At 42.7% G+C, this 24,886-nt stretch overlaps 1 protein-coding gene across 7 annotated transcripts in view; it reads right to left on the bottom strand.

Annotated features, from left to right (window-relative positions):
• Positions 1 to 23,852, bottom strand: part of CHD8 (chromodomain helicase DNA binding protein 8) — a 57,218-nt gene extending 33,366 nt beyond the window's left edge. For 3 of the 7 annotated variants that reach the window (XM_068548062.1, XM_068548101.1, XM_068548092.1), the window contains exons 1-5: positions 11,006 to 11,076; positions 3,854 to 4,911; positions 2,586 to 2,957; positions 1,470 to 1,855; positions 383 to 497 (exon numbers count right to left, since the gene is read on the bottom strand). In XM_068548062.1, coding sequence (XP_068404163.1) covers positions 383 to 497; positions 1,470 to 1,855; positions 2,586 to 2,957; positions 3,854 to 4,696 — 1,716 coding nt within the window. In that variant the 5' untranslated portion in view covers positions 4,697 to 4,911; positions 11,006 to 11,076. Of the gene's footprint in view, positions 1 to 382; positions 498 to 1,469; positions 1,856 to 2,585; positions 2,958 to 3,853; positions 4,912 to 11,005; positions 11,077 to 22,631; positions 22,831 to 23,762 lie in introns of those variants that run through there. The other 4 variants (XM_068548083.1, XM_068548072.1, XM_068548117.1 and 1 more) reach the window with 4 other exon arrangements.
• Between the last annotated feature and the right edge of the window lie 1,034 nt (positions 23,853 to 24,886).

Below are 24,886 nucleotides of genomic sequence, written 5' to 3'. Positions count from 1 at the left end.
CTCTTGTTGCGGAGCACAGGCTCCAGACGCGCAGGCTCAGTAGTTGTGGCGCACGGGCCTAGTTGCTCCGCGGCATGTGGGATCTTCCCAGACCAGGGCTCGAACCCGTGTCCCCTGCATTGGCAGGCAGATTCTCAACCACTGCGCCACCAGGGAAGCCCTTACTTTCTTATAGTAATATGCTTTTTGCCTAAAACAAATTTAAATTTAAAAGACATGACCATGACCAGATCTTGCCTCTTTCTACTTTTTAGGACTACCTCTGGTTTAGAAAAACTGTTGAAATGTGCAAAGGCTTATCGTCTCTCAGTATCTATTCTTGGTCTGTCTGTCAGAAGTAAAACATGATTTTTTTCAGTAAGTTCTTCAGGGCTCCTTTTACCTGAATGCTGCTTTCTTCATCTTCCCGGGGTGACTGTGCAGGCATGACTTCCACATCTGAATTATCAGATGAGGTATTTCGCTTTCTCTTCTTACCCACCACAGGAGTGATGGTGCTAAAAAGGAAAAACCAAATTCAGTTACAGTGAAGGCAAGGAAAATTTAGAAGTAAGAAAATATAATTAATCTAAACCATCACGTACAAAGTCTCCAGGCATAAGTGTCTAGATCTTCAGTCTGTGGGACACACAGCTATTGAGTAGCGTGTTTGAAAAAAGAAGATATTAGGGTTTCTAAAATACCAGCCGACCTTTACACCAGATCTGACAAATCTTTGCTACCACTGTATTCACAAATACCTGAAGAAAGGTAGAATAACACAGTAGAATGAATTCTTGACTAAGAATTACAAAGCCTCGTTTTAGTTCCGGTTCTGTCACTAGCTGGGCATTAGTTTCGTAAGTAGCAAACACTGATAACATCTGGCCTGACAGCTGTTGAGGATCAAGTAAGATAACAGATATGAAACTTGCTTTTTAAAGCTGAAAAATCCTGTGCAGATATGAAGCATTATTATAATTACACCACAAAGCCTGAAGAATCTCAGGGAGTGGAAGCTAGAGAGAAAGGAGTGAAGCTACAAGACACGGAAGGAATTCTTGTCAATTGTGACAAGAATTATGTGGCAAGCCATGGTTCTGTCAAGACTGCTTAAGGCTGACAGTGGTTGCTGAAATCTTCTCCAGTTCACTGATGAAATGTAAGAACAGGGCAGCTATGTCTACAGCAGCTCTCTTTTACTGGTGTGGGTGGTAGGGGGCTAGTGAGAAGTCTTCCACACTATGGTGATACAAAATCGGGAAGAAATAGAAAAACACAGGCACAGCTTTTAAATGTAACCCCTAACACAAGACTGGCTATCTTTCCCGCGCCTTGGTATTCACTTGGGACAGAGAAAAGAAAGGCCTTATTATCTTCTATGATAGAGAGATCACCTTGAACTTTGTAGCTGCTGAATACAACACGAATTTTAAAATGTACGCACTATCCTCAAATGTCCCGTCAAAAGAGCAAAGGGTGGTACTTACTTTAGCTTACTCTTGCCCTTGGTTTTGGAGGTACCAGATGTTTTGCTCTTCTTTGGCTTTTCTTCCTTGAGCCTCTCCCCACTGCTCTTCTTCCTGCGTTTCTTTTCACCTTCCTCCTCAGGCCGAACGCTAGGCAACTCATCCTCATTCAGGACTCGAGGTATGTTCTGTTCGCCCCGGGCACGGGCCCTAGCAATGGCCTCTGCTACAATCCGATTTGCTTTCTCTTGCTTCTTCTGGTGCTCCAGCCTACGGTTTTCCTCGATTCCCGTCTTGCCTCCCGTATGAGGAGCAGAGCTTGCTGGTGAGGAGAGAGCTGCCACTTCACTGGCACTTAGAACTTTAACTACGGAGAGTCCAGAAGAGGCCCCTTGGGAAGAGCCGGCCTACAGAAATAAAGACACTAGAATTTCAACATGCTTGTAGCTAAATAACCTGAATAAAACAACTCTGAAGCAGGTAGGCTACAAACGTCAGTTCTCTAATTCCTCAAGAACCAGACTCAGACCAAGTCTTACTGAACCTAGAGACACATTCCAAAAAAAAAAAAAAAAAAAAAAAAAGTATTTTTTGGTGGGATGCGGATGAGAAAAGGCAAGAACTGTGCCAAATTAACCTTCAATATCCTTTAGCCATGCTCCTAATGTCAATACTCATCTCCATAATTCCAGAAAATTTTCAAACAATACAGCCAACGCTGGTCTCTAGGCTAAAGGTAAAAAAATACAAATTCTACTCTTGGTCTACCTTCATCTCCCTGGGGGTGAGAGGAAGGACAATCACTTGACCTCTTTAAGGCTACTTCTTTATGTTTCAAATGAGAGGATATTTCCAGTCATTTTTATTTCACAAGAACATTAAGAAAAGATTGTAAATGAAACGGTTCAAAGACAATTTACCAGATAAGTCATCTCTGATCCCAAACCCAATAATAACCCTCAAATCTTTTCATGACATAATTACAACAAGGTTTCCACGGGTGAAGGAAATAAAAGTCTGCATGTCACTTCAGAGGTATGAACCTAGACTGGCCCCACGTTCAACAGTGAGTGACTGCCGAGGGGAACAGCCAGGGACTAAGGGATGTGTTTCCCTTCTTAACTACGGAAGTCTCACCTGGGGCTGCAGCACCACCTTGAGCGGTACTGAAAGTCTCTGTCCCGGGCCCTGCCCTGGTCCCATTATCTGAGCCTGCTGCACAGAGGAAAGAGCCACTGGCTGGGCTGAGGATGGCTGCTGGGGCTGTGGCTGCGACGACGGAGGCTGTGGTACAATCTGGATCTTCTGCTGTGGCGGTTGCACCTGCAGCTGGATAGTCACTACTTTGGCCGGCTGCCCCTGGGCATTCTTGGCTTGCGTCAGGGCCGCCAGCTGGTTGCCCTGTAACACTATCTTGCCTGGCAGACTCCCCAGCACGACATGCCGGTGTCCTTGGGGACCTCCAGACTGTGGCTGCTGGAGGACCAGCGTGATGCGTTTCGATTCACCCTAGAGTGAAGAAAGGAAATTGCAAGAGAGGTAGAACATTAAAGAATGGCAGACCCCTTAATATTCACACCAGTTTTCCTCATCCTAGAGTTACAAAAGCTGAGGGTCAGAAAACACAGTATAATTCCTTTTGTTCATCCTCCTCTCTTTCCTGATAAGATCTTTTCTATATAACCTCTGCCCAGCGGGTACCAAGCCTGTTCTGGAAAAACTGTTGGGAGGCTCGCTCTATTTCTATGGCAGTCATTCCATTTTCTGGAAATCTATTAGAATAAAAGTCTATACTGAACTGAAATCCACCTCCTTATAGCTTCCTCCACCAATGCTACTTATCTTAATACTGTCTTCCCCTCCCCCCAAACCCTTCTGGCCCTTGATTCAGAGACTACAGCCTCTATTTTCTTATACTAGAAACTAGCCTTTTCACTGGGCAAAGTCAGAGGAGGACAATCTTAGTAATAACAACAGGGGAGAGATACACATAGCTTCCGTAAGTCTTGCAAATATAAATAAATGTAGTTTTCCAAAAATGATTCTTGTTCCCATTGCATCCTATATTACTCATATAACTTTATATCATACATTATTATGAGTTCTTGTTTAAGGTCTGTATTTCCTGGCAGACTGTGAGCTCTGCAAGGACAGGGACTGTGTCTATCTTGTTCAGCACCAGCTAGGCACAGTGTAGATATGTAGTAAGAGCTCAAAAAAATACATTAACACTAACTGCTTCCACCTAGTAAGTAACAAATACATTGCTGTCAATACTAACTGATAAAAAGTAAAGATGGAATTTAAACAGGATTTCCTAGAGACAGCTCTCCTGTACTTGCTCTCACACAGTTGCTGGGCCCTCTACTAAACCAAAATTCACCTCCCCCTTTCACTCAAGTCACCTGGGTAGGTGTAGAGGTCAGTGTAACTGCAGGCTTCAGTGGGGGCCCTGTGGCCCCAGGGTTTCCAGCAGGAGCTGAACCCTTAACTGGCTGTAGGACCAGCTGCTTTACTGGTCGGCTGGGCTGGACAATGCGCTGAACAGCAGCCTGGTTCCCAGGGACCTTGGCGGCCAACACTGTATTACCAGAGACAATGGAAACACCAGGTCGAAGGGGAGTGCCGGTTAGCACTTTGGTAAAAGTGACTTTTCCACCATTGGCTGTGCCAGCCACAAGGGGCTGAGCTGTGCTGGTGATACCTTGGGCCTGAATTTGTGCCACGTGGGCACCAGTGACTGAGGAGCTGGGTGGGGCCTTAAGGATAACAATCTTAGGGGCTGACTGAGGTGGCTGCCCGCCAGCACCACTGGAAGGGACAGCTGTGGCAGAGACACCCATGAAAGGATTCCCTTGGCTCAGGATCTCCTGGCTCTTGGAGACCTGCAAAAGTCCTGACGTTGGCGTCGGTGTCTGTAAGACAGGTTGGGCTGGCTGCTCTTGGCTGACGGGCTGAGTGGTATAATCATGCAAGGTTAAAGATTCTGGAGCTGGAGCTGTCGATTCTTTGGGAAGTTCTGTGGGGGCTGTTTCCTCTGGTGGGGGGACCAAGTCACTTGCTGATGAATTCCCCACATCACCACCTCCACCATCCTGGTTCATCTGATCCAAGGAGTCCAGAGAGCTTGGCAGTCCAAGGGCTTCCTCAATAGGGTCTTGTGTAACCTGATTGAAGCTGTCATCAGTAAGAGAGTCCAGGCCAAATAAATTTGGGTCATCAAACAGATCCATGATGGGGTCTGCCATCTTGGGAAAGCAATGGGGGTTACTTCCCCAAGGTTTAGGGAGGGAAGGGGAGGGGGGGTAATGGCTCTCCCCTCCCCTCCCCTATTAAGAAAAAAATGTACACAATGGAAGAGGACTACTCTTCAGGTAAAGAGGCAAGAAACAAGTGCATGTCAGATTGTCCTGACCTTCATGGAGCAAGATGGCTAGGTCTTCAGAGGAAGATGGTGGAACTCCTGTTGTAGGAAGACAAATGACAAATAAGCAAAGTAGGTGACCTCAGGGAAAATTTCTAGCCTTAATTTCAAATAGCATCAAAATAATAAGAGAAGATGAAAATGTGAGGTAATCTGAGGACAGAGACACAGCGGAAAGAACATCCACATTTCTGCTTTAAAACTAAAACTAAAAAAGAAAAAAAGAAATAATCTAACGCCCTTTTGGGGTTCTTACACACTTTGAAGCTTCTGTCTGTCAAGATCATTCAGCTATCTCTGTCCATTTCTTTTTACAATTATCATTCTTAGGTAGAGATCAGGAAATTTAACATTCATTCACCTTCTATTTCAGGTTCGTAAGTTGACAGAACTTAACAATACACCAGCAATACTTCAGTGAATATAGCTAAAGGCTTCTGGATATACTGTATTTTGTAAGTTTCCTTGTATTTTAGATACTTTTACTGACTACTGGCAAAAATAACCACCTTTAACCAAGCTTATAGTATAATCTTACCCAGGAAGTTTCACAAACTTTATTCTACTTAACCTATCGATGAATCTATACATAGTGTTTCTGTTACGACGCCCCCGCCCCACTTTCTCACATTTAAGATCAAAAACTTCCTTTGCAAGAGATTCAAAGAATTCTACAATTTCATTCTAGTTTATATTCCCAACTTTCAGTCTCATCACTTCCTATGCTCTCATCACTTCCTATATATACCCTACAATCCAGTCCAACTGGACAATACGGTTCCCTTAATGGCATTCCTATCTGCATGACTTTGCCTATTGTGCTGTAGCTTCTTCCTGGAACATCCCCACCACGCTCCTCCCAAACTTCTCTTCCAGCTCAAATCTCTGACACCCTCAAAGGTCTTCTACTCCACAAGGTGAGCCCTGAACCTCCATAAGGTGAGCAATTTGTGATGACTTGGTCCCTTCACCTCCTTTAAATATCCACAGCATTGTCTGCACCTTATTTAAAGCACTTATATTTAACATTTTATTAAAATGGTAAGTTTCTTGTCCATTTCCTCTGAAGGCCCAAAAGGTTCCTTTGTGCACATTGTAAAAAGCTGCCTACTCAAGACACTTGTTTGCCATCTGCTGGAAAACTGTCATACTAAACATATTATCTATGATGATAGTGAACACGTGGAATGCACACCTTGCACAACTCTGCATGGTGGCCCAGCTCCTCTTTCCCCGAGAAAGAAGAGTTCCTGAATGGTGGGGACCACGTCTTATTCATCTGTGGATCCCTAAAGAACCAGAAGAATATCACATACACAATAGCTACTCAAAAAAAATTTAATGAATTAAAGTATTTGCTTGCAGCGTCTGGAATGAACCATTCAGTTCTTAGAGAAACTAACTGTTATTCCCTGATTCCAAGATGAGACAGTAGAATACTTCCTATCTTGAAAAACTGTCCTACAAATAACTGAAATTATGTTTACTAAATCCACATCTGGGGCTTTAAGTTCATAAAATGCTGGGAAAAGGAAAAACTAAGACAAGGAATTATAAGTACATCACCACCTAACTAAACTATATGAAAATGTAGTATCTGCTCTTTGTATATGATATCAGTATTTGTCAATCCAGGAAAGCCTTGCTTGATAACACCATTTCTCCTAACTTTTAGAAGATATCAGAGAAGAAATTTGTCAGTGACACAGTACAGACTTGACTGAAGAAGGCCCTTCCACACAACCCCCAAACTTTTTTTCCCCTTTCCTTAACCCATTCCAGTTATCCTTGCAAAACAATATAATGTGGGTAAGTAGCCCAGAAAATCAGACATAGATAAGAGGACACACTCATCAGTAGTTGGCACATTGGTCAAAATTACAAAGCATACATGGCATCTCCACCAATGTTAAACAAGATTTTCCTAGCTTCAGTAATTGTATACCCTTCACATCTTAACCAGGGTCCCTATCACTTCCCACTCCTGGTTAAATTATTCCACCAGCTCATTCCAGCCTCTCCTATCTAATACCTGCCCCAAAGTAACTCAAAATGGTGATCAGAAGAGTTATGGATAGGACTTCCCTGGTGGCGCAGTGGTTAAGAATCCACCTGCCTTGGGCTTCCCTGGTGGTGCAGTGGTTGAGAATCTGCCTGCCAATGCAAGGGACACGGGTTCGAGCCCTGGTCTGGGAAGATCCCACGTGCCGCGGAGCGGCTGGGCCCGTGAGCCACAATTACTGAGCCTGCGCGTCTGGAGCCTGTGCTCCGCAACAAGAGAGGCCACGATAGTGAGAGGCCCGCGCACCGCGATGAAGAGTGGCCCCCGCTTGCCACAACTAGAGAAAGCCCTCGCACAGAAACGAAGACCCAACACAGCCATAAATAAATAAATAAACAAATACTTTAAAAAAAAAAAAAAAGAATCCGCCTGCCAATGCACGGGACACGGGTGCGAGCCCTGGTCCGGGAAGATTCCACATGCTGCGGAGCAACTAAGCCCATGTGCCACAACTACTGAGCCCGCGAGCCACAACTACTGAGACCGCATGCCACAACTATTGAAGTCCACGCACCTAGAGCCCGTGCTCCGCAACAAGAGAAGCCACCACAATGAGAAGCCTGCGCACCGCAATGAAGAGTAGCCCCCGCTCACCACAACTAGAGAAGAGCCTGCATGCAGCAACGAAGACCCAATGCAGCCATAACTAAATAAATGAATAAATAAATAAATAAATTTATTTCTTTAAAGTTATGGATATTTCTTAATTTAGTGAAAATCTACTCAATAATTTTAGATTTTCTGAACACTACCATCAGCTTTTTTCTAGTTATGCCCTACTTTGCCACCTATTATCTTTCACCTCCTATTCACTGTCAGAGAAGTTACACTAAATATCTAACAGTTAAGTGTCACAAAAAAACTACAGTGAAAGTTTGCACTAACTAAAAGTTTATGCTGATAATAGTTTATAACCTGCCTTTTCTTCCATGGGGTATTTTGTCCTTTCCAGGACTCATTGCTATTTATTCACTCAAATGCTCTTCCTTCCCTCCACAACAGCCCAACGTCAGAGAGAGAGAGAGAGAGATCTCATTTTTTAATGGGAGAAACGAGGCTAATAGCTTCTGAAATATTTCCTTACTTCCATATGACTCAAGTATAAGTTTTTAAAGGTCAATGCACTTATCATTTATCTCCCTTCCCAATTTTTGGGCCAAATTTCTGCTTCTCCTGGGTCAGTCGGGGCCCAATAATTTAAAACCCTCACCACTGACTTAATGCCACAGCATCAAGTCTCACTACTTCTCAGTCCCATCCCATCAACTCACCTCTACTGACCTAATTCATCTTGTACAATTTTTTTAATCCTAGTCTCCAGCTTCTTTTTTAACTCACATCTTTAAGTTGTCCTTGACTCTCAAAAGAATAAACCTTCTCCAAACATACCTCCAACTTTCTTCACCCCTCCATCTATTCCTATTTACGGGTTATCCTGGCTATACCCATGTCTGGCCTACTCTACCAACTTCATCTACCCCATGGTAGATGAGCTCTTGGTAGAATTCTCTTTCCATGGTTCAAACCCTGGTAATTAAAATAAATAGATGTTGGACTTCCCTGGTGGCACAATGGTTAAGAATCCCCCTGCCAATGTAGGGGACACGGGTTCGAGCCCTGGTCTGGGAAGATACCACATGCCACAGAACAACTGAGCCCATGCGCCACAACTACTGAGTCTGCACTCTAGAGCCCGTGAGCCGCAACTACTGAAGCCCGCGTGCCTAGAGCTTGTGCTCCGGAACAAGAGAAGCCACCGCAATGTGAAGTAGTCCCCACTCACCGCAACTAGAGAAAGCCTGTGTGCAACTAGAGAAAGACTGTGTGCAGCAACGAAGACCCAATGCAGCCAAATATAAATAAATAAATAAATAAATTAATTAATTAAATAAATAGATGTTAAGCATTCAAATATACGAAACCCTTAATATATCCCTAAGTAAAGCAACTGCCTAGATAAAGAAATCATAGCAAACTTTAATCATATTGAGAATGAAAAGTCAGTCTTCACCTACCACTGCCCCAAAGAGGAACATATGTATATGCTCAAAAGGAAAGACAAAGCTTGATGGTTGCACTTAATCACTTTCCATAATTCCAAACTAATGAGTAGACTAACAACAGAAAACCTTGGGGGGGGGGGGGGTAAGGGGGAGGGGGAGAAGTAGAACTAACTAGTAAGTTAAGGTTAAAATCCAAGGCCACCCATCTAAAACTTCCAAATAACAAGCCAGAGAAATTCTTTATATAAAGCCCTTCATCCCATCGTCTTCTTTGAGGAGAAACTACTCCCTTCCCTTGAAATAAATATAAACTGATTTTTTTTGCAGCTTTATCATCTTTAATGTAGTTCTTCTGGGTTTTCTTAGAAATCTAGAGTCCCAACTCTCCTGTTCTTATTTTAACGTGTCTCCCTACCCTTGCCCATTTCAATAACAACTTGTCTGTCCAATCATAAAGGAGTTAGTTTTAATTCTACTCTATACTTTTCCATGTCAATCTCCCCATACCTTTCAACAAAGCAGTGATTCTCAACTGGGAGATGGAAGGTATGCAAAGTTTGAAAATGTGCATTCGGTGTTATAATTTTATATTTATCAAATGGAAAAGGAAAACATCTCATTGTTTAGGTTATTTATATTCAATAAAACTGGACAATATCTCTTGGCCTGTGAGGATCTGTAAAAGGTAACATGGGCAGGGGCGGGGGGCAGAGAAAGAAGTATGCCTGGTTTGGAAGCATTATTGACATCTCTCTGATGGGGTAAGATTTCTTATGGTCTCTCAAAAGGGAGTTTATCATATTGTTTATGACGGATGAGAAACACTGCAACAGAAATTAGTCCAGCTGTCTAAAACATAAAATTATATAAACTGAACTACAGACATCCATTCTCCCTTTACAGATTTCTCTGTACTGTCCATCCTCTTAGAAGATAACAGATGAATGCCATATTGACAAAAACTGATCTTTTCTGGGGGGTTAATACGCACTTTTAGAAAGTAGCAGCCATGCCCACTTAACCTCTAACTGCTCAAAGAACAAACTATTTTACTTCAAAGTATTAATCTTGTTATTGGAAACTGTATCCTTTCAAGAGAATCAGCGCAGGCAGGCAGGCAGACATAAACACGATATGGAAACATGATGGGTAGAAGCAATTTAAAGAAATCCCTTGAAAATAAAATAAATCAGAAGGCTTAAAATGAAAATCACCAACATAATTTTAAAAGAGGAGGATTTAAAAACTGTACCATGGAGACATTTGTGAAACCCAAAGGGTCTCAAATCTTATAAAGAAATGGGAAATAAACATCCAAGGTGAATGGAATCACAATTTAGGGTCAGCAAAGGATCAGGATGGAAGGACACAGACCATAAGAAATAGAGCTATTAACTTGGAGCCACTCAGGAGATTCTCCTCACGAAGATCGAGATCCTAGGCCATTTTCTCTATCTTCACCATTCTCAATTCCAAATGTGCGGCTACTCTGTTTTTGTTTTCCCAATTACCGAAAAAAGCACTCAAACCTCAATCAGGAGTATGGACATTTGGGGCAAACATGGCTGGTAAAGTGAGTCCTTCTGAATAAACAGGGAAAGCAAAATAGGCAACTATGAATGCTAAAAGCATGTACGTATGTTCAAGGGGTAAAGGAGAAACTACAGAAATTATATGTACTCATGTGGAAGGGAAGGGGCAAGGTAAGGAAGTGCGGGGTTGACGGAGAGGGAGACGCGACTGGGGGCGGGGGTGGCGGGGACCCGGGTACATTACCTGCTCATACTGCCAGGGCTGGTGCCAGTAAGGCCCACACAGCAGAGGCGGGAGATGTCGGGCAACTGGAGCCCCCAAAATGGAGGTGAGGTACATGCTCTTGAGGGAGTGAGCTAGCGGGGTGCCCTCCAGGGTGGGGATGGCCAAGACGGGAAGATGCGGGGTGGGGGGGGTGTGGATGCCCGGGTGGGAGCAATGTGAGGGTGGAGGCTACAGGCGGGAAGGCCCGATTAGCCCTTAAGTAGAAAAAGAGCTATGCCTCACCCCAGCAAGGTAAGAGAGGTGCCTTTACCTGCAGCGGCCGTGGGGGGCCGGTTCGCCCCTCTCGCTGTCTCTCCAGCACCAGTTCCCCCTCCTCCTGCGCAGCCTAACTTGATGCTCCTGCCCGCCCCGCGTCCTCATTGGCTAAACTCCCCTGCCACTCACCACAGGGGCAAACACGCAAAACAGCGCAATGGGCGGGACTAGACAGAGCTTCCCCCTCCCCCGCCACCGCGGGGTTAGGTTGAGAGCGCACGGAGAGGCCTATCCGGTTTCCAGGGCCAAAGCGAAGCCTGCAGCTTGCTTGAAAAAAAAAAGGATCCTGGCCAGCGGAACGGTCCCAAGCTTCGGGAAACTAGTGCTGGCGATTAAATTCCCCCACCACCTACACTGTTTTCTGCACACCAAAGAGCGTAAACTCGGGGGGGAGGGTTCCACACTAGGCCAACTCCGCCTCCCTCTGAATCCCCTGCCTCCTAGCAGCACTGTCAACTCCTCAGCTGTAGTGACTGCACCTTATCCCACGACCCATTAAAAGGGGCCAAATCTTCCGTCCATCATGGAAGTGAGTCAGCCCAGTTGCTGGAACATGGGGCCTTTTACTCTTAAAAGATAAAGCGCTCTCTCTGCCACAAGCCAAACTGCATTCTTGATACTCCAACCCTTGGGCAGCAGTATCACTCTCTAGAAAGTAATCGCAGGTACCCACGAACAATTCCCAGCGCCCTCCCCTCCAAAATACACACCCACTGCTCACCCCCAAACCTGGTCTCTGACCCTCACCTCACTTCTCTAAAAACTCAGCCCATATGACATATGGGCCAGTGTCCACTTTGCAATGCCACTTGAGACCACTCAAATGCCCGAGGGTGGTCAACCCCAGAATGATGGTACAAGCTTAAATACCCCAAAGTAATCTGTTAATAAAAACAGCTGCATATGTCCTAAGCACTAATTTCCCCTGAAATGTAACCACCCTCAACATTGAAATCCTATTTTCTGTGCTCTAGTCTACAAACTAGGAAGAAGATCAACGTGGCCTTAGAGCTCCTATTTTTAAAGATCTTAGCATTACCACTAATGCTAGGGACACCCAATCCCCACTCCTGTAAACAGCAATACTGTTTTCCCATTCACTCAGGCTCAAAACCTCAAAGGTGCCTCTGAAACCTCCTCCTGTATCCACCGTCCAATCATTTGCCAAGTCCCATAGGCTCTCCTATAAATATATCACAGATTTTGGAGCTGGCAAAGACTTCCCAATCATATCAAGTCAGTCCTCTCGTTGTACAAGAGAAAACGGAGGCTTAGAGTTGAGTGATTCAACCATGAAACTAGGTGGCAAAGTCAGGATTCATATATCTCACTCCTCTATTTCTGCAGCCATTTCTTTATTTATGCAGCTCGTGTAGGAGAAAGAAGCCTCATAGCTGATCTCTCCCCCTACTAATTCTTTCTGCTACCAGATTAATTTCCTAAAACACAGTATGGCCAAATCAGTCTCCTGCTTAAAAACTTTTAAAGGTTCCCTGTTACTTAAGACATAATTCTTAAGACCACATTTTGCCTTTCCAGTCTTTTTTTTTTTTTTTTTTTGGTCATGTCCCGTGGCTTGTGGGATCTTAGTTCCCCGATCAGGGATTGAACCCAGTTCCCCGATCAGGGATTGAACCCGGGGCCACAGCAGTGAAAGCACCAAGTCCTAACCACTAGACCGCCAGGAAACTCCCTGCTTTTCTAGTCTTATTCCCACTATTCTTCTACGTACACACTTACATGCTGGCCAAAACAGACAACTTAATATTGTCATATATTTTTTCTCATCTGGGCCTAGCTAATACACTTGCCTTCAAATTATGTCATCCTTATTTCATCTCTTTGTCTTATCAGAATCTTACTTATCCTTTAAGATCTATATCAAATGCCTCTTCATTATCTCGACATTTATTGAGAATATAATATATGAAGTAATATGGTAGTGTAAGAGAACCGAAGATGAATAAGACAATCTCTACCCTCAAAGAACTTACAACAGGTAGGAGTACATTTGTGTATACATGTGGGGAGAGGGTGAAGAGTAGGGACTATGACAGTAGTGACTATTTCAGGAACACAGATGAAAGGGACTTAATAAACTAGGAGAAAAAGGTATCAAGCAAGTTTCTTAAAGGATGAGGAGGCGTTAACTAGGGAAGGTAAGGTGGGCTACAAGAAAGGGGTATTCAGCCAACAGGGACAGTAAGAGGAAAGGCAAAACAAAGCACAGCAATGAAAAACAGCCATGAGACGTGTAGAGGAAACTCTAAGTAGCTCTGAAGTTCAGTCTTGCTAAAGTGTAAATCACAAAGAAGAAATCAGAGGGAGATAAGATTGAAGGGCTAGGTAAGGGCCAGACCCTTCAAGGAAGAAGCCTTGAACGCCATGTTAAAGCATTTTCTTCTAGGTGGATGAGGAGCCACTGAAACATGAAACAACATAATCAGAAATGCATTTTAGTTAGCTAACTCTGGCTGTTGGATAGAGAATAGATTTGGGGGATGATGGAACAGAGGACACAGAAGTAGTCAGGAGGCTGCTGTGGTAGTCCAGAAAAGAGTTGTATTGTGGATGCTTGCTGTTTTTTTTTTTTTTCCTGCTTCCCCCTTCCTATATTGGGAGAATAGCCCAAGGTTAAAAGTCTTCAATGGAAGAGTGGATCTTAATCCCCACTATAGAGCTGGGATGGGTGGGTGGGGGTACTGAAATGAGGGGCAGAGTCCCATCTCCTCTTCTTGTCAGAGAAGAAGTACGCACATGACCTAGCCTAGTCTAAGTGGACACTCCTGTGGAAAACCTTGACTTTGCAGTGGTAATACAAAGATCCAGAACCAACCAGTTAGACAATATTCAGCAATGTCAGACACTGGAATTCTGCAGCATCATAAACAGACTGTTCAGTGGTATGATCCTGGCCACGTTCTCCATGTTTCCAACTTCCCTTGGTTTCAGATCATTTTCTAAATCAGGTTCTCTAGCATTCCCACTGATTTTGTGAGCCACACAATATCCTTCGAATATGTTCCCCTTCTGCTTAAGTTAGCCAAAAGATGATTTCTGTTGTTTGCAACCAACAAGATGATTAGAGCCTGAATCATAGCAATGTGGTTCAAAAGGTAATGATGGGAAGGAAAGGCCAGAGCGGAATAATACTTAGGGGATAAAAATTGGTAAAACTTAGAGTTCACAGGGAAAGACGAGTTCAGCCATGTTTAGTCTGAGTTGCCTATAGCATGTTAAGTAGTGATATTCAATAGAAGGTTGGATTATAAATATAAAAGTTGGCTTGGTGACAGAGTTATCAGTATCAAAATAGTAGTTTTAAGAGTGGAGATTACCCAGGGAGTATGAAGAGAAGAGCTAGTATATGAAACACTGCACCAATACTGTTGGGGAGACAACAGAGAATGTGAGGGGTCTGTGAAGAACTGGATGTCCATTCCAAACAGAGCAGCTGCTACTCAGCTCTAGTTAAGTGTTGCCATATGGAAACACACATCCAAGATTGAGAGAGAACTTCAGGTTTTTCAAAAGCCAGAAATACAGAGTTTTATGTAAATCTTCTGGGTTTTAAATGCAGACAACTAATTTTTTAAAATGTTTTAAACACTATGCGTTAGAAAAAACACTTAGCTGGAAACCCCCAAATTTGAGATTTTTCGGTGTAGAGTGAAAAAAGCTAAAGAGGAACCCAAGAGAACATCAGGATTTAAAAATCGGAATAAGCCACACCTACTAAGCAGGTAAAGAAGGCAAAGCTAGAGAAGCAGAGAGTGCAATATCACCGAAGCAAAGACAGTAGAGTGTTGCCGAGGGAAAGAGCGATCAATTGCATTGAACAAAGCAAAAATGTCCAATAATATAAGAACTTTAAAATGTCCATTGGATTTAATGCATCTCTACTTTTCACTGTCAAGCTAAGAGTAATCAGTCTCATATGAGCTTTCATAGTATTTTTGTTAAGTACTCTTTTGGGATAATTACCTTCTACTTCGTATTTTAGTTATATTTGTATGTGGAGGCATGATGAGCTTAAAGTCAGAGGGATCTGGGTTCAAATTTCTGTCCCACTAAGTAAATAAATCTTTCTGAGTCTAGTTCATTCCTCTGTACAAAGGCGGCTCAAATTACAGGGCCATTAATGAGGATTAATGAAACATCTCGCACACTTCTTGGTATGTAACCGCTATTTCTAGGAGGTACTCAACGAATGTTGCTGGATAGACTATTTGGAAAAAAACTGTTTTTGCCAGTGTCTCTACCTACCTTGGAGATGCTAGGCAGCCTTAGAGGGAATCACCACCCAGATGAATGGCCTTCAAAATAATTCATTAATTTCAGCAGGCTAATATCTATTGAGCTTGAATATGCACTGTAGCCCTTGCTTCCTCTACATTAAATCTAATTTACAGCAAACAGGAATAACTATACTTTAGATTCTAGCGTCTAAAGATCATGTTCAACTAACCAGCTTCAGTCAGCCTAACCTGCTATAGATGTTCTAAGTCACTAGCATCCAACTTTGAGTAATGAGAGACCTAAATTAAAACTCTCAGGGCGCCAAGGAAGGGTCATAAAGATTTCAGAAACACCCCCGCCGCCCAAACACTTTTTTCTAATGGCTTCCAGGACATCACACTTTTCTGATTTTCATTCTACCTCTCTGGCCAATTCTCCTTTGCTATTCTTCTCCTCTACCGGCCTTTAATTGTTGAAGTTCACCAAGCTTTTTGGTCCTAGGCCTTCTGTTTTTTTCATTCTATACTTTCTTTTCAAGAATGTCTAATTCACGTACAAGGTCTCAATTCATTATTTTCTTCAACAAACTATCTATATACTTACGTCTCTCATTTGTATCTCTGGGCAAGACGTCTGAACTCCAGGCCTGTTTATTCACTTGCTTACCCAATAGCTCTTCCTGGTAGTCTCTCCAGTCTCCCTGGCTGACCCACTCGTCCAACTCTCCCTATAAGGGGCTTATTACCTCAAGGAGACTGATTCCTTGGTAGTCTCCTCCATCCACACCACCACGCGCGCACACACACAGAGGGTAATCATCCTCCAGCATCTCCTATTCAGTCATGGCTGTAGAGACCAGAAACTCTCTTCCTTACCACCCCTATCCAATATTTTAAAATCCTACCTTTACCTCCTAAACATCCCTCAAATCCATCCACTTCTGCCTCTACTACCATTCTGGATCAATTTACCATCCTCATTTCCCTGGACTATTGCAATTGCCTTCTAACTGGTTCCCCATCAATTTTGCCTATTTAATTCTTACTTATCCTTCAAAGCTCATTTCAACTTCGTCATTTCAAAGAAAAGCTTTCCCTGAGCTCCCAGACAAAAAACAGCCAAACTTGTTGAATGTACATTATGTACCTGGCCCTCTTCTAAACAATGAAAATGCGTTAGGAGTTTCAATTTTCTTAAACTTGAAATAACTATATTTTACAGATGAGGAAACTGAGGCACAGAAAGATAAGCAATTTGCCCAACATTCCACGGCTAATGAAAAGTGGTGTCAGATTCAAATTTAGGCAATGTGGCTTCTGAAGTCACATTCTTAACCACCCAACTATACTATGGTGTAGGCTACATGCCCTTATTATAAATTCTCTTGTAACATCCATAATTTCTCTTTTGTAGTAGACTGAATAACTGATTATATAATTAATTGTTTGATATCCATCCTCCCTCACCCCCATATTAGAATGCAAGTTGCACAAGGGCAAGGCCTGTGTATGACTTATTACAATATTTCCTTGGCTTATCAGGTGGTAATGGGCACTCAGTGTACTTCTGTGAAGGAATGCATTTTCAACTTCCAGCCAAAGGTGTGTGGGAGTGGGGCTGTGGAGGGGTAATACGGAGGTATCTGACCAAAACCAAGGGCTTCTCCAGACTGCTGAGATAGTAAACAGGCAGTGGCACATTTCCTACCAGAAACATTCAGAAGAGGCATCACAAAATCTTAAGCATCTTCACTTTCTAGGACCTGTAGCAGACACAGCTTTCAGGTATAGCAAAAGAAGCTGCATCCAATACACATAAAAGACTATTTTCTACAGTGTGGTAATCACTATTGAAAGCAGTGAAATTTTAGTTACCTCCTTTAGGCTTGGTACCATAAAGCCTCAGTGGTGGCCAATTTGAAACTATGGCAAGAAGTGAATGGATGAAACCATACCCATATGACTCAAAAATAGGGCATGGATTCATTTTTAAGTCAGCCTCATTGTAGATTTTTTTCCAGTAAAACTCTGGAGTTTTGGTCTAAGTCTGAAGACAGAATATAAAAACCTAATATTTAAGGATCACTGCCCTGAAGTCAAGTTAGACTGGATCTGGAGAAGTTCCTCTTCACTGGCACATGTTCACCAAGGTGAAAATAATATTCTAGGTTCTAGATGAGGAATATCTAACTGGATTAATATATCTACCTTGTGTGACACCACTTTTGGACATCCAGTGCAAATAATGATATACATAATTTTTTTTATTGAGGTAATATTGGTTTATAACGTTACATAGATTTCATGTGTACATTATTTTTCTACTTCTGTATACACTACAGCGTGCTCACCACCACAAAGTTACTTTCCCTCCATTGCCATACAGTTGATCCCCTTTGCCCATTTTGCCCTCCCCCCATAATATATACAATTCAGGTAACAGAGTCCTGTTCCTCTTTACGCTCTCCCACACCACCCTCGCATGCCCTACTTTAATTGGGCCACGTATACATATATTTTTTCAGCCTAACAGAAAAATATAAATATTTACTTAATTTTTTTTTTTTTTTTTGGGCCACGCTGCACAGCTTACACAATGTTCCCCGACCAGGGATTGAACCTGGGCCGCAGCAGTGAAAACCCGGAATCCTAACCACTAGGCCACTGGGGAACTCTTACTCAATTATTTATGAGGGATTGTTTTCACTGCAACATTTATGCTAAAAAAAGTATGTGTGGCTGGGGGGAGAAACACTGTTACTATCACACTTGTGCCTCTAGGCACAAAAAATGACCCAGCGACACGGGACTGATGAAAATTCAGTTGGCTAGTTTGACTTGCATTGGCTAAAAAATGGAGTTATTTGCAAGACTGACCAAGTGATTTTCCTCTGTAGAGCTTCAAGTATTTCACATAATCTTATCTTCAAAATAACTAAGTTAAATAAAAGACACTATTCTTCTTTTTTTTTTTTTCCTTTTAACAGACAGAAATACAAAGACAAAAAGAAATTTTACATTCTCAAGGCTCTACAACTGCTAAAGACACAGCTGTAACAGGCTATGGAATGCCTACTCGTCTAATGTTGTGGTCAAAGACAGTTCTCCTACAGGGGTCAGCAATGAATTTCTAAATGTAGGGAGACAATAATGAATGAGGCTTTGAAGTCTGACAGACCAGAGTCCTACTCCTGGTTAAATGATCTAACCTCACTAAGTCTTATTTTTTCTCTTCTGTAAAATGAAAGTAACATCACATACATTTTCAGGGTTATTCTGAAGATTAAAAGATAATGTACAATGTTTGGCACACAGTAGGCAAATAAAAAGGAGTTTATTATTCCCTATCCAATAATTTAAAAACAGTACCACTAAAGGTTTCTCTCAAAGCAAAATTACTCCTTAGAGGTTGGGCTGAGCTGATCTGCTAAGCAGAATGGTGGGATACTAAAATAGATGCAAAAGTTTCATAATTAGAATAGCAGGACTGCTGGGCAGGATCAAAAGACTAGTACTACTGTGCTGAGAAAGCAGTATAACCCTTTAACCTCAAAACCACGGAACAGACTTCAACCAGCACGGGTGGCTAGGGCAACACGCAGGTAATTCAATTAATCATTTTTTGTGTTTGTATGAACGATGCCAGTGTCTGAATACTCCATTTACTTCACAATGCCTGCCTGTGGGAACTTACAGTTCTCCAGCTGACTAGGCTGTCCCTTGGTAGCTCACATGCCCAAACCCAGGGACCTCAATTTTTGACTCCTATGACTTTTAGGAAAGCAGTGAATGGAAGTGACCACTACCTATATATATTTAATTCCTCATGGAAAAGGTCCCCCCAACAGGAGGCATACCTGAAAAACAGGCAAAAGCACTACACTTTATAGAAGAACTAACGTGTAAATAAACAAAGAATGACTGGGTACTGAGTGGAAGCAATGAAGAATAAAACACTGGGGACTTCCCTGGTGGCACAATGGTTAAGAATCCGCCTGCCAATGCAGGGGACACGGGTTCGAGCCCTGGTCCGGGAAGATCCCACATGCCGCGGAGCAACTAAGTCCATGCGCCACAACTACTGAAGCCCGTGCGCCTAGAGCCCGTGCTCCACAACAAGAGAACCCACCGCAATTAGAAGCCCGCGCACCGCAACGAAGAGTAGCCCCCGCTCACTGCAACTAGAGAAAGCCCACACGCAGCAACGAAGACCCAATGCAGCCAAAAATAAATAAATAAATAAATAAATTTTTTTAAAAAAGAATAAAACACTGAAAGTTCAGTGTTCATGCAACTTGGTAGCTCCTATTCAAAAATCCTGAAAAATCTTCCCAGTCATTCAGTTTATTTAGATGGATGTATATCTGATATACATCTGATATCTGTAACAGAACATGAAAATCATAGAATATATGAAGTATGACTTTCATGTTCTATTACAAAACTCTATTATGATTTGGTTCTAAGTAGGCAGCCAAACTACTGAAATCATTGGTTTCTTCTAGAACAAAAGAGAAATTCCCATATCACTAATGGGACTGGGTACTTCAGAATACCCATGTCCCAAAGGAATAATCCCTAAAGATATAATGTATCCCCAAAGTATGCAGTGGAGGAAAAAAAGGAGGCAGGATATTCCAAAGGTTTCCCTAATGACCATGAGAGACAATTTGAGAAACCCCAAAGACTTTACAGGTCTTGAATATCCTTCCTCTCAGGTGAAATTAAGAATTCAGTTAATACATATTCTTTCTCAGAGAGTTACGGACATAGTTTTAGAAGAACTACAAAACAAAACAAAAAGGTGTTGTTATTACGGAGTTACTAATTACTGGAATATTGGGACATTGCCTAAAGGATTAGAACTATCAGATTTAGGGTGCTGACATACAGTGGAGGAAAGAAGCACAATTCTATTATTATCTAGTAATTTCAGTAGTATGTCATTTAATTACCTTTTTAAAATGAAATAAAGTCTGAAAATACCAAATAAAAAGAAGCCATACACAATAAATTTCTCTGGAAATGTACTGAGGGAATAAAATCAGGAATGGTTCATTCTTTCAGTTACGAAGCCAATCTTCTCTCAAAAATTACACAGAAGAGTAAGTAATGTTTAAAATCCTTGGTCTGATGTTGAAATTTTTTTGTACTTTTATTTGAACATGTTCTGGGAACTCTTTTCAAACAAACTAGTGAGAATATACTTGGAAAGTCTGAATAGGAAGAGGCTAGAACATTGTCTAGGCTTCCTACACTGCTCTACTGCTTGGAATACATCCCTGGATTCATCCCTGCTGAAGGTGAATGCAAAGAAATTATCTATGCCAGTCTTTCTGTTTACGCCTGCTAGGCTTTTTATTATCATGTAATGTACATTTGTGGGTAGAAATTAAGTGCTTTATTTTTAAAAGTCTCCTGCTGCAATCTGAAAGCAAGAATTAACATATTTTAAAGTTGAGCATTTTGCTTCATGTGTCATTCAACAACCAAGAGTCTAGTGAAGGATAGAAAGTGACGGGTGATAAAAGGGCAAAAGAAATGTTACCTACTGAACAGCTTAATGAGAAATCTCAGAGACTACGAAGAGGTGGACTTATTTTGCAATACAGAGACAATGAAAATCTTCAAGGCAATATGAATTAGTTTTTTAGGCAAAAAACAGAGCCAAATTACAACTTCATACAAGTGTACACACAAAACAAAACAGAGGTTAATGCTGGGGGAAGGTTATCCAGGATAAAATTCAAAATGTAATAAATGGTTAAATAAACCTTTAGGCAATAGTAAATGGTTCACACAACAGCTTTGTTATATAGAAATACAACTGTTGGGACCTCCCTGGCAGTCCAGTGGTTAAGACTCCACGCTTCCACTGCAGGGGCGCGGGTTCAATCCCTGGTCGGGGAACTAAGATCTCACATGCCGCTCTGTGCGGTCCAAAAAAAAAACAAGAAACAAAAAACAGAAATACAACTGTTACTCGGGTATTAGGCACCAAAGGAAGTATATCTTGAAAATAAGGATCTCTGCATTCTTAAACGACCTCAAGACAGATGCAAAAAGGGACAATGTAAGTGAATTAAAACAAAAGGCAAAGTGAACAAAATTGTAACAGAAGGATGAAAGGAAGAGCACCAACTCTGTGAGAAAGAGAATAAATAATTAATTAAAGAGGAGATACAAAAAGTTAAACTGAGTAAGATATAAAACGATAGTCTATCAATGGACTGAATGCTAAAAGTAAAATAGTAAATACTAAGTTGGTTACAGTAGTGCAAGGGTAGGTCGAGCAAAGACCTACAGATCAGGGGCTGGCTCAAATGCAACTCCAGAAGTGGAGTGACTTCTAGGGGTGAGGGTAGAGGGTCCAGAAAAATATTTGTCTTCTGTTTATCCTTCAGGTATTAGGCTAAACCTAAGCTCAGAAGACAGCTTAACCCTTGCAGGATTGTGGACAAACAATACCTTCAAAGCATTTAGTATTCATCTGAATGCTGTGAAGATGTTACAGTCCTTCCACAGATGAGAATATCAAATCTCATCCTTTCAGTAAGCAAGCACAGTGCTTGGCACCCACAAATTAATCTTAAGAGGTAGTTTTGCCCAGAAATACCACACCCTTTCCAAAGGAGATGTATACAATGGTTTCTTTTAAAGACTAAGCCCCATCGCCATCCTACCTTACCTATCAAAAACTCAACTCTTCACATAAAATGGCAAATTTTTCTTGTTACAAGCAAAACTCTGAAGTGGTGGTTACCACAATACCAAGATTCTTCCACCCCATCACCCAGCGGGTGCTGCAGAGAAGGCTGTCCCAGGAAATACAAGGTGTTTCCTGGTGATTCACAACCAGCTCAGCAGATTTCTATTTCTATCATTTTCTATCCATGTCTAAGTGGATTTTGTCAATTTTGGAACTGACACACTCAGAAGGACAGATGCACAGGATAGATCACACATGGGTAAGGTGACAACCATGCAAGTACCCATGCACTGCTCCATCAAATCCCTTATCCCAATCCACTACTCCTTTACTACTGCAGTTTTAAACCTTCCCCCAAGCCTGTCTTTACACACACAGCTACCCTCTCTTTGGCCAATGTCCTTCATCTTGCCTTGCAGACCCACTGGCATACCACTCTTGCGACCTGACTTCTCAAATGAAAAATGCTGTTTTCCTTACCATAATTTTTCTTTTCTTTTAAGGGGTGGGATAATCCAAAATACTTGGAATGAGAAGCTTCCCATGTTCTGGCCCTAAGAGGCTGACCACAGTTTGTTCTGACAACTATCTGTCGATTAATACAAAAGAAATTCCTAGGCAGAAGACGTTATCTAACGAACTAAGAGAGAACATTATTCAAATCACAAACTCACCTTCTAGCACCTAAAGTGCCCCACACCAGATAGGACCTCACGTGATGCTAAGGATAACCAGTTAGAGAATCCCCGACTGAACTGACAGGTTCAGAGCAACATGAAGAGTAAACAATCTGTGGATGCTAGTGTGATGGTAGGGTGCAGCAGACAGACAATGCAGCTCCTCTGGTGTTTGGGGCGTTCCACTATGTCTATCCTTTAAAAGAAAAAGGTATCAAGTTCTAAGTCTTCGACTTCCGCCTCACTGTGTTCAGTCATTGAAAAGAGATTGGCCCACTAAACATCTATACACCACTATTTACCTCTTCCTTTAAGACCTTAATCATTTAGGACTGACCCTTACAAGGTAGAAGCTGCTGCATTTGCACAGCTGCTGCAATGGCAGGGAAATTTCCTGCGACACTAGACAGGTAAATAAAGAAATTGCATTCGCTCCGAGGTAGGGGGAGGGGTCTTCTGGCACTGAAGAGTTCACATAATGCAACAGAAAACCAGTGAGCTCTGCAGACTTGTCAATGGAGATGCAAGGCTTGAGCTTCTCTCTTCCCACATCTCTGAACACGTCCTAACGCCTGCTCTGCTCTCCCAAAGATCCACAGAAATTACACCTAAGAATGTAAAACAATCTGCACAGGCTCACCCCATGCTCTCTTACCCACCTTTATTGCTAAAATGCAAAAAAAAAAAAAAAAAAAGCAATTAAAAAAAAAAGAAAAAATCCCTAACCTCCCACTTCTGAGTCCAAAGTATGGAGTAACCAAACGGAGCCGGGGGAGTTTTCCCTCCTCTGAAGGGGCAAAGAGAACAAGGAGCTGCCTCAAATCTACATGATACCCAGTAATGCAATGACAAGCCCTAAAAACTTCACAAGGGCAGGGGCAGCCCCGTTCGCGGCTCGGCCAGACTCGGGGCCCTCGGCCCGGCAGCCGCCCTCTCCCCCGGCCTCTCACAAAGGAGAATGGTTCAGTCCAGAGCATCACCCAGCACCTGATCCCTTACAACTGGGGGACGGGCGGAGGGCGGGGGCGCGAGGAGGAGAATGAGTTATGGAAGCCAATTCTAAGAGCCTCAGCTTTTGCAAAGACTCCTGGACCAGCATTGAGCGGCGGGCGTGAGCGGAAAGCCTACCTGAACAAGTCCTGGTGCTTCCTTTCCAGCCAGCGTTTCAATTCACCCTTTCGGAGAACAAGGCGCCTTCCGGCGGAGCATGGCCAGCCCTCGGCTCAATCTAGCTTGCTAGTAGTCCATTCTCCCTTGCTCCGCCCACCTACGCTCCCACCCACCAATGGCAGGGCCGACGCCCCGCCTCTTCCAGCAGGGTAGTGTGAGTGCCATCCAGGAAGTCTCTTGAGGGTGGGAGGGCCTAAAAGGCTGAGGCAACCACAAATGTGCCTGATTGAAAATAAAATTTGGCGGTAGGTCGGCTCTGACGGCTCTCAGTTCACGGACTTTCAGGTCTCTCGGCATCTTTTCTTGATCCCCGCCGTTGGGGGCGCTCTAAACGAAAACAACCTTTAGTTACCTGTTTCTGGGAAGCCATCTTGGATCGGGCTGGTGCCTTAGGGCGGGGAGGAGGAAGGAGTGCTTAAGGAATTTGAAGTCCCTTTCGGCGTTCTGTCGGACTACTTAGGTGCAGCCCCCATGTACTCTCCTTTAGATGATCAGAGTATCTCTCAGTCACGATGGGGAGAAAATGTGGAATAGTGCTGAATGCGCTTGGAGGCAGCCCCCACCCTCTCTCTCATACGAGGGAAGCGATCTTGACCAAATCAAAGAAGCAAAAATGCATTCTTGGAATGACTGGATTTTCCGAGTTCCTGGGATAATCCTTTGGAGACACCTCACTCCTCAGGATATCAGCATAAGATCAACATAGGTTATGCATCTATTCTAGATGCTTCTAATCCTTATGCCTCACGTGCAAGGTTTCCAGTGTTCTGACTTTGACGGTACAGAGTACTGCTAGTCAGTTGGAAATGAACAGGATTCAGGGAAGAATTTCAACTTTTTTTTTTTTTTTTTAAAGGCCTAAGTTCATCAATAGACCCAAACTACCTGTGACTACAGATAGAGAGAGCAGAAGTCTTAAAGGTGAAATTATATGCAAGGAGGAGGGGCATTAAGAGACTGCCTTAGAAACATTGGCTGCAGAGTTATGTTCTAATAACTGCGTTTAAATTGTTAATAATTTTAGTGTAGGTGAAATTCTCTTGCCCTCAATGAGAAAGAGTTTCCCGTGTTTTCTAGTTTAA

The sequence above is a fragment of the Eschrichtius robustus genome, chromosome 1, assembly GCF_028021215.1.
Source record: "Eschrichtius robustus isolate mEscRob2 chromosome 1, mEscRob2.pri, whole genome shotgun sequence".
NCBI classification, from domain to species: Eukaryota; Metazoa; Chordata; class Mammalia; order Artiodactyla; family Eschrichtiidae; genus Eschrichtius; species Eschrichtius robustus.
Note: the sequence above shows the minus strand (reverse complement) of the source record. Positions and strands in the feature narration are given on the sequence as shown.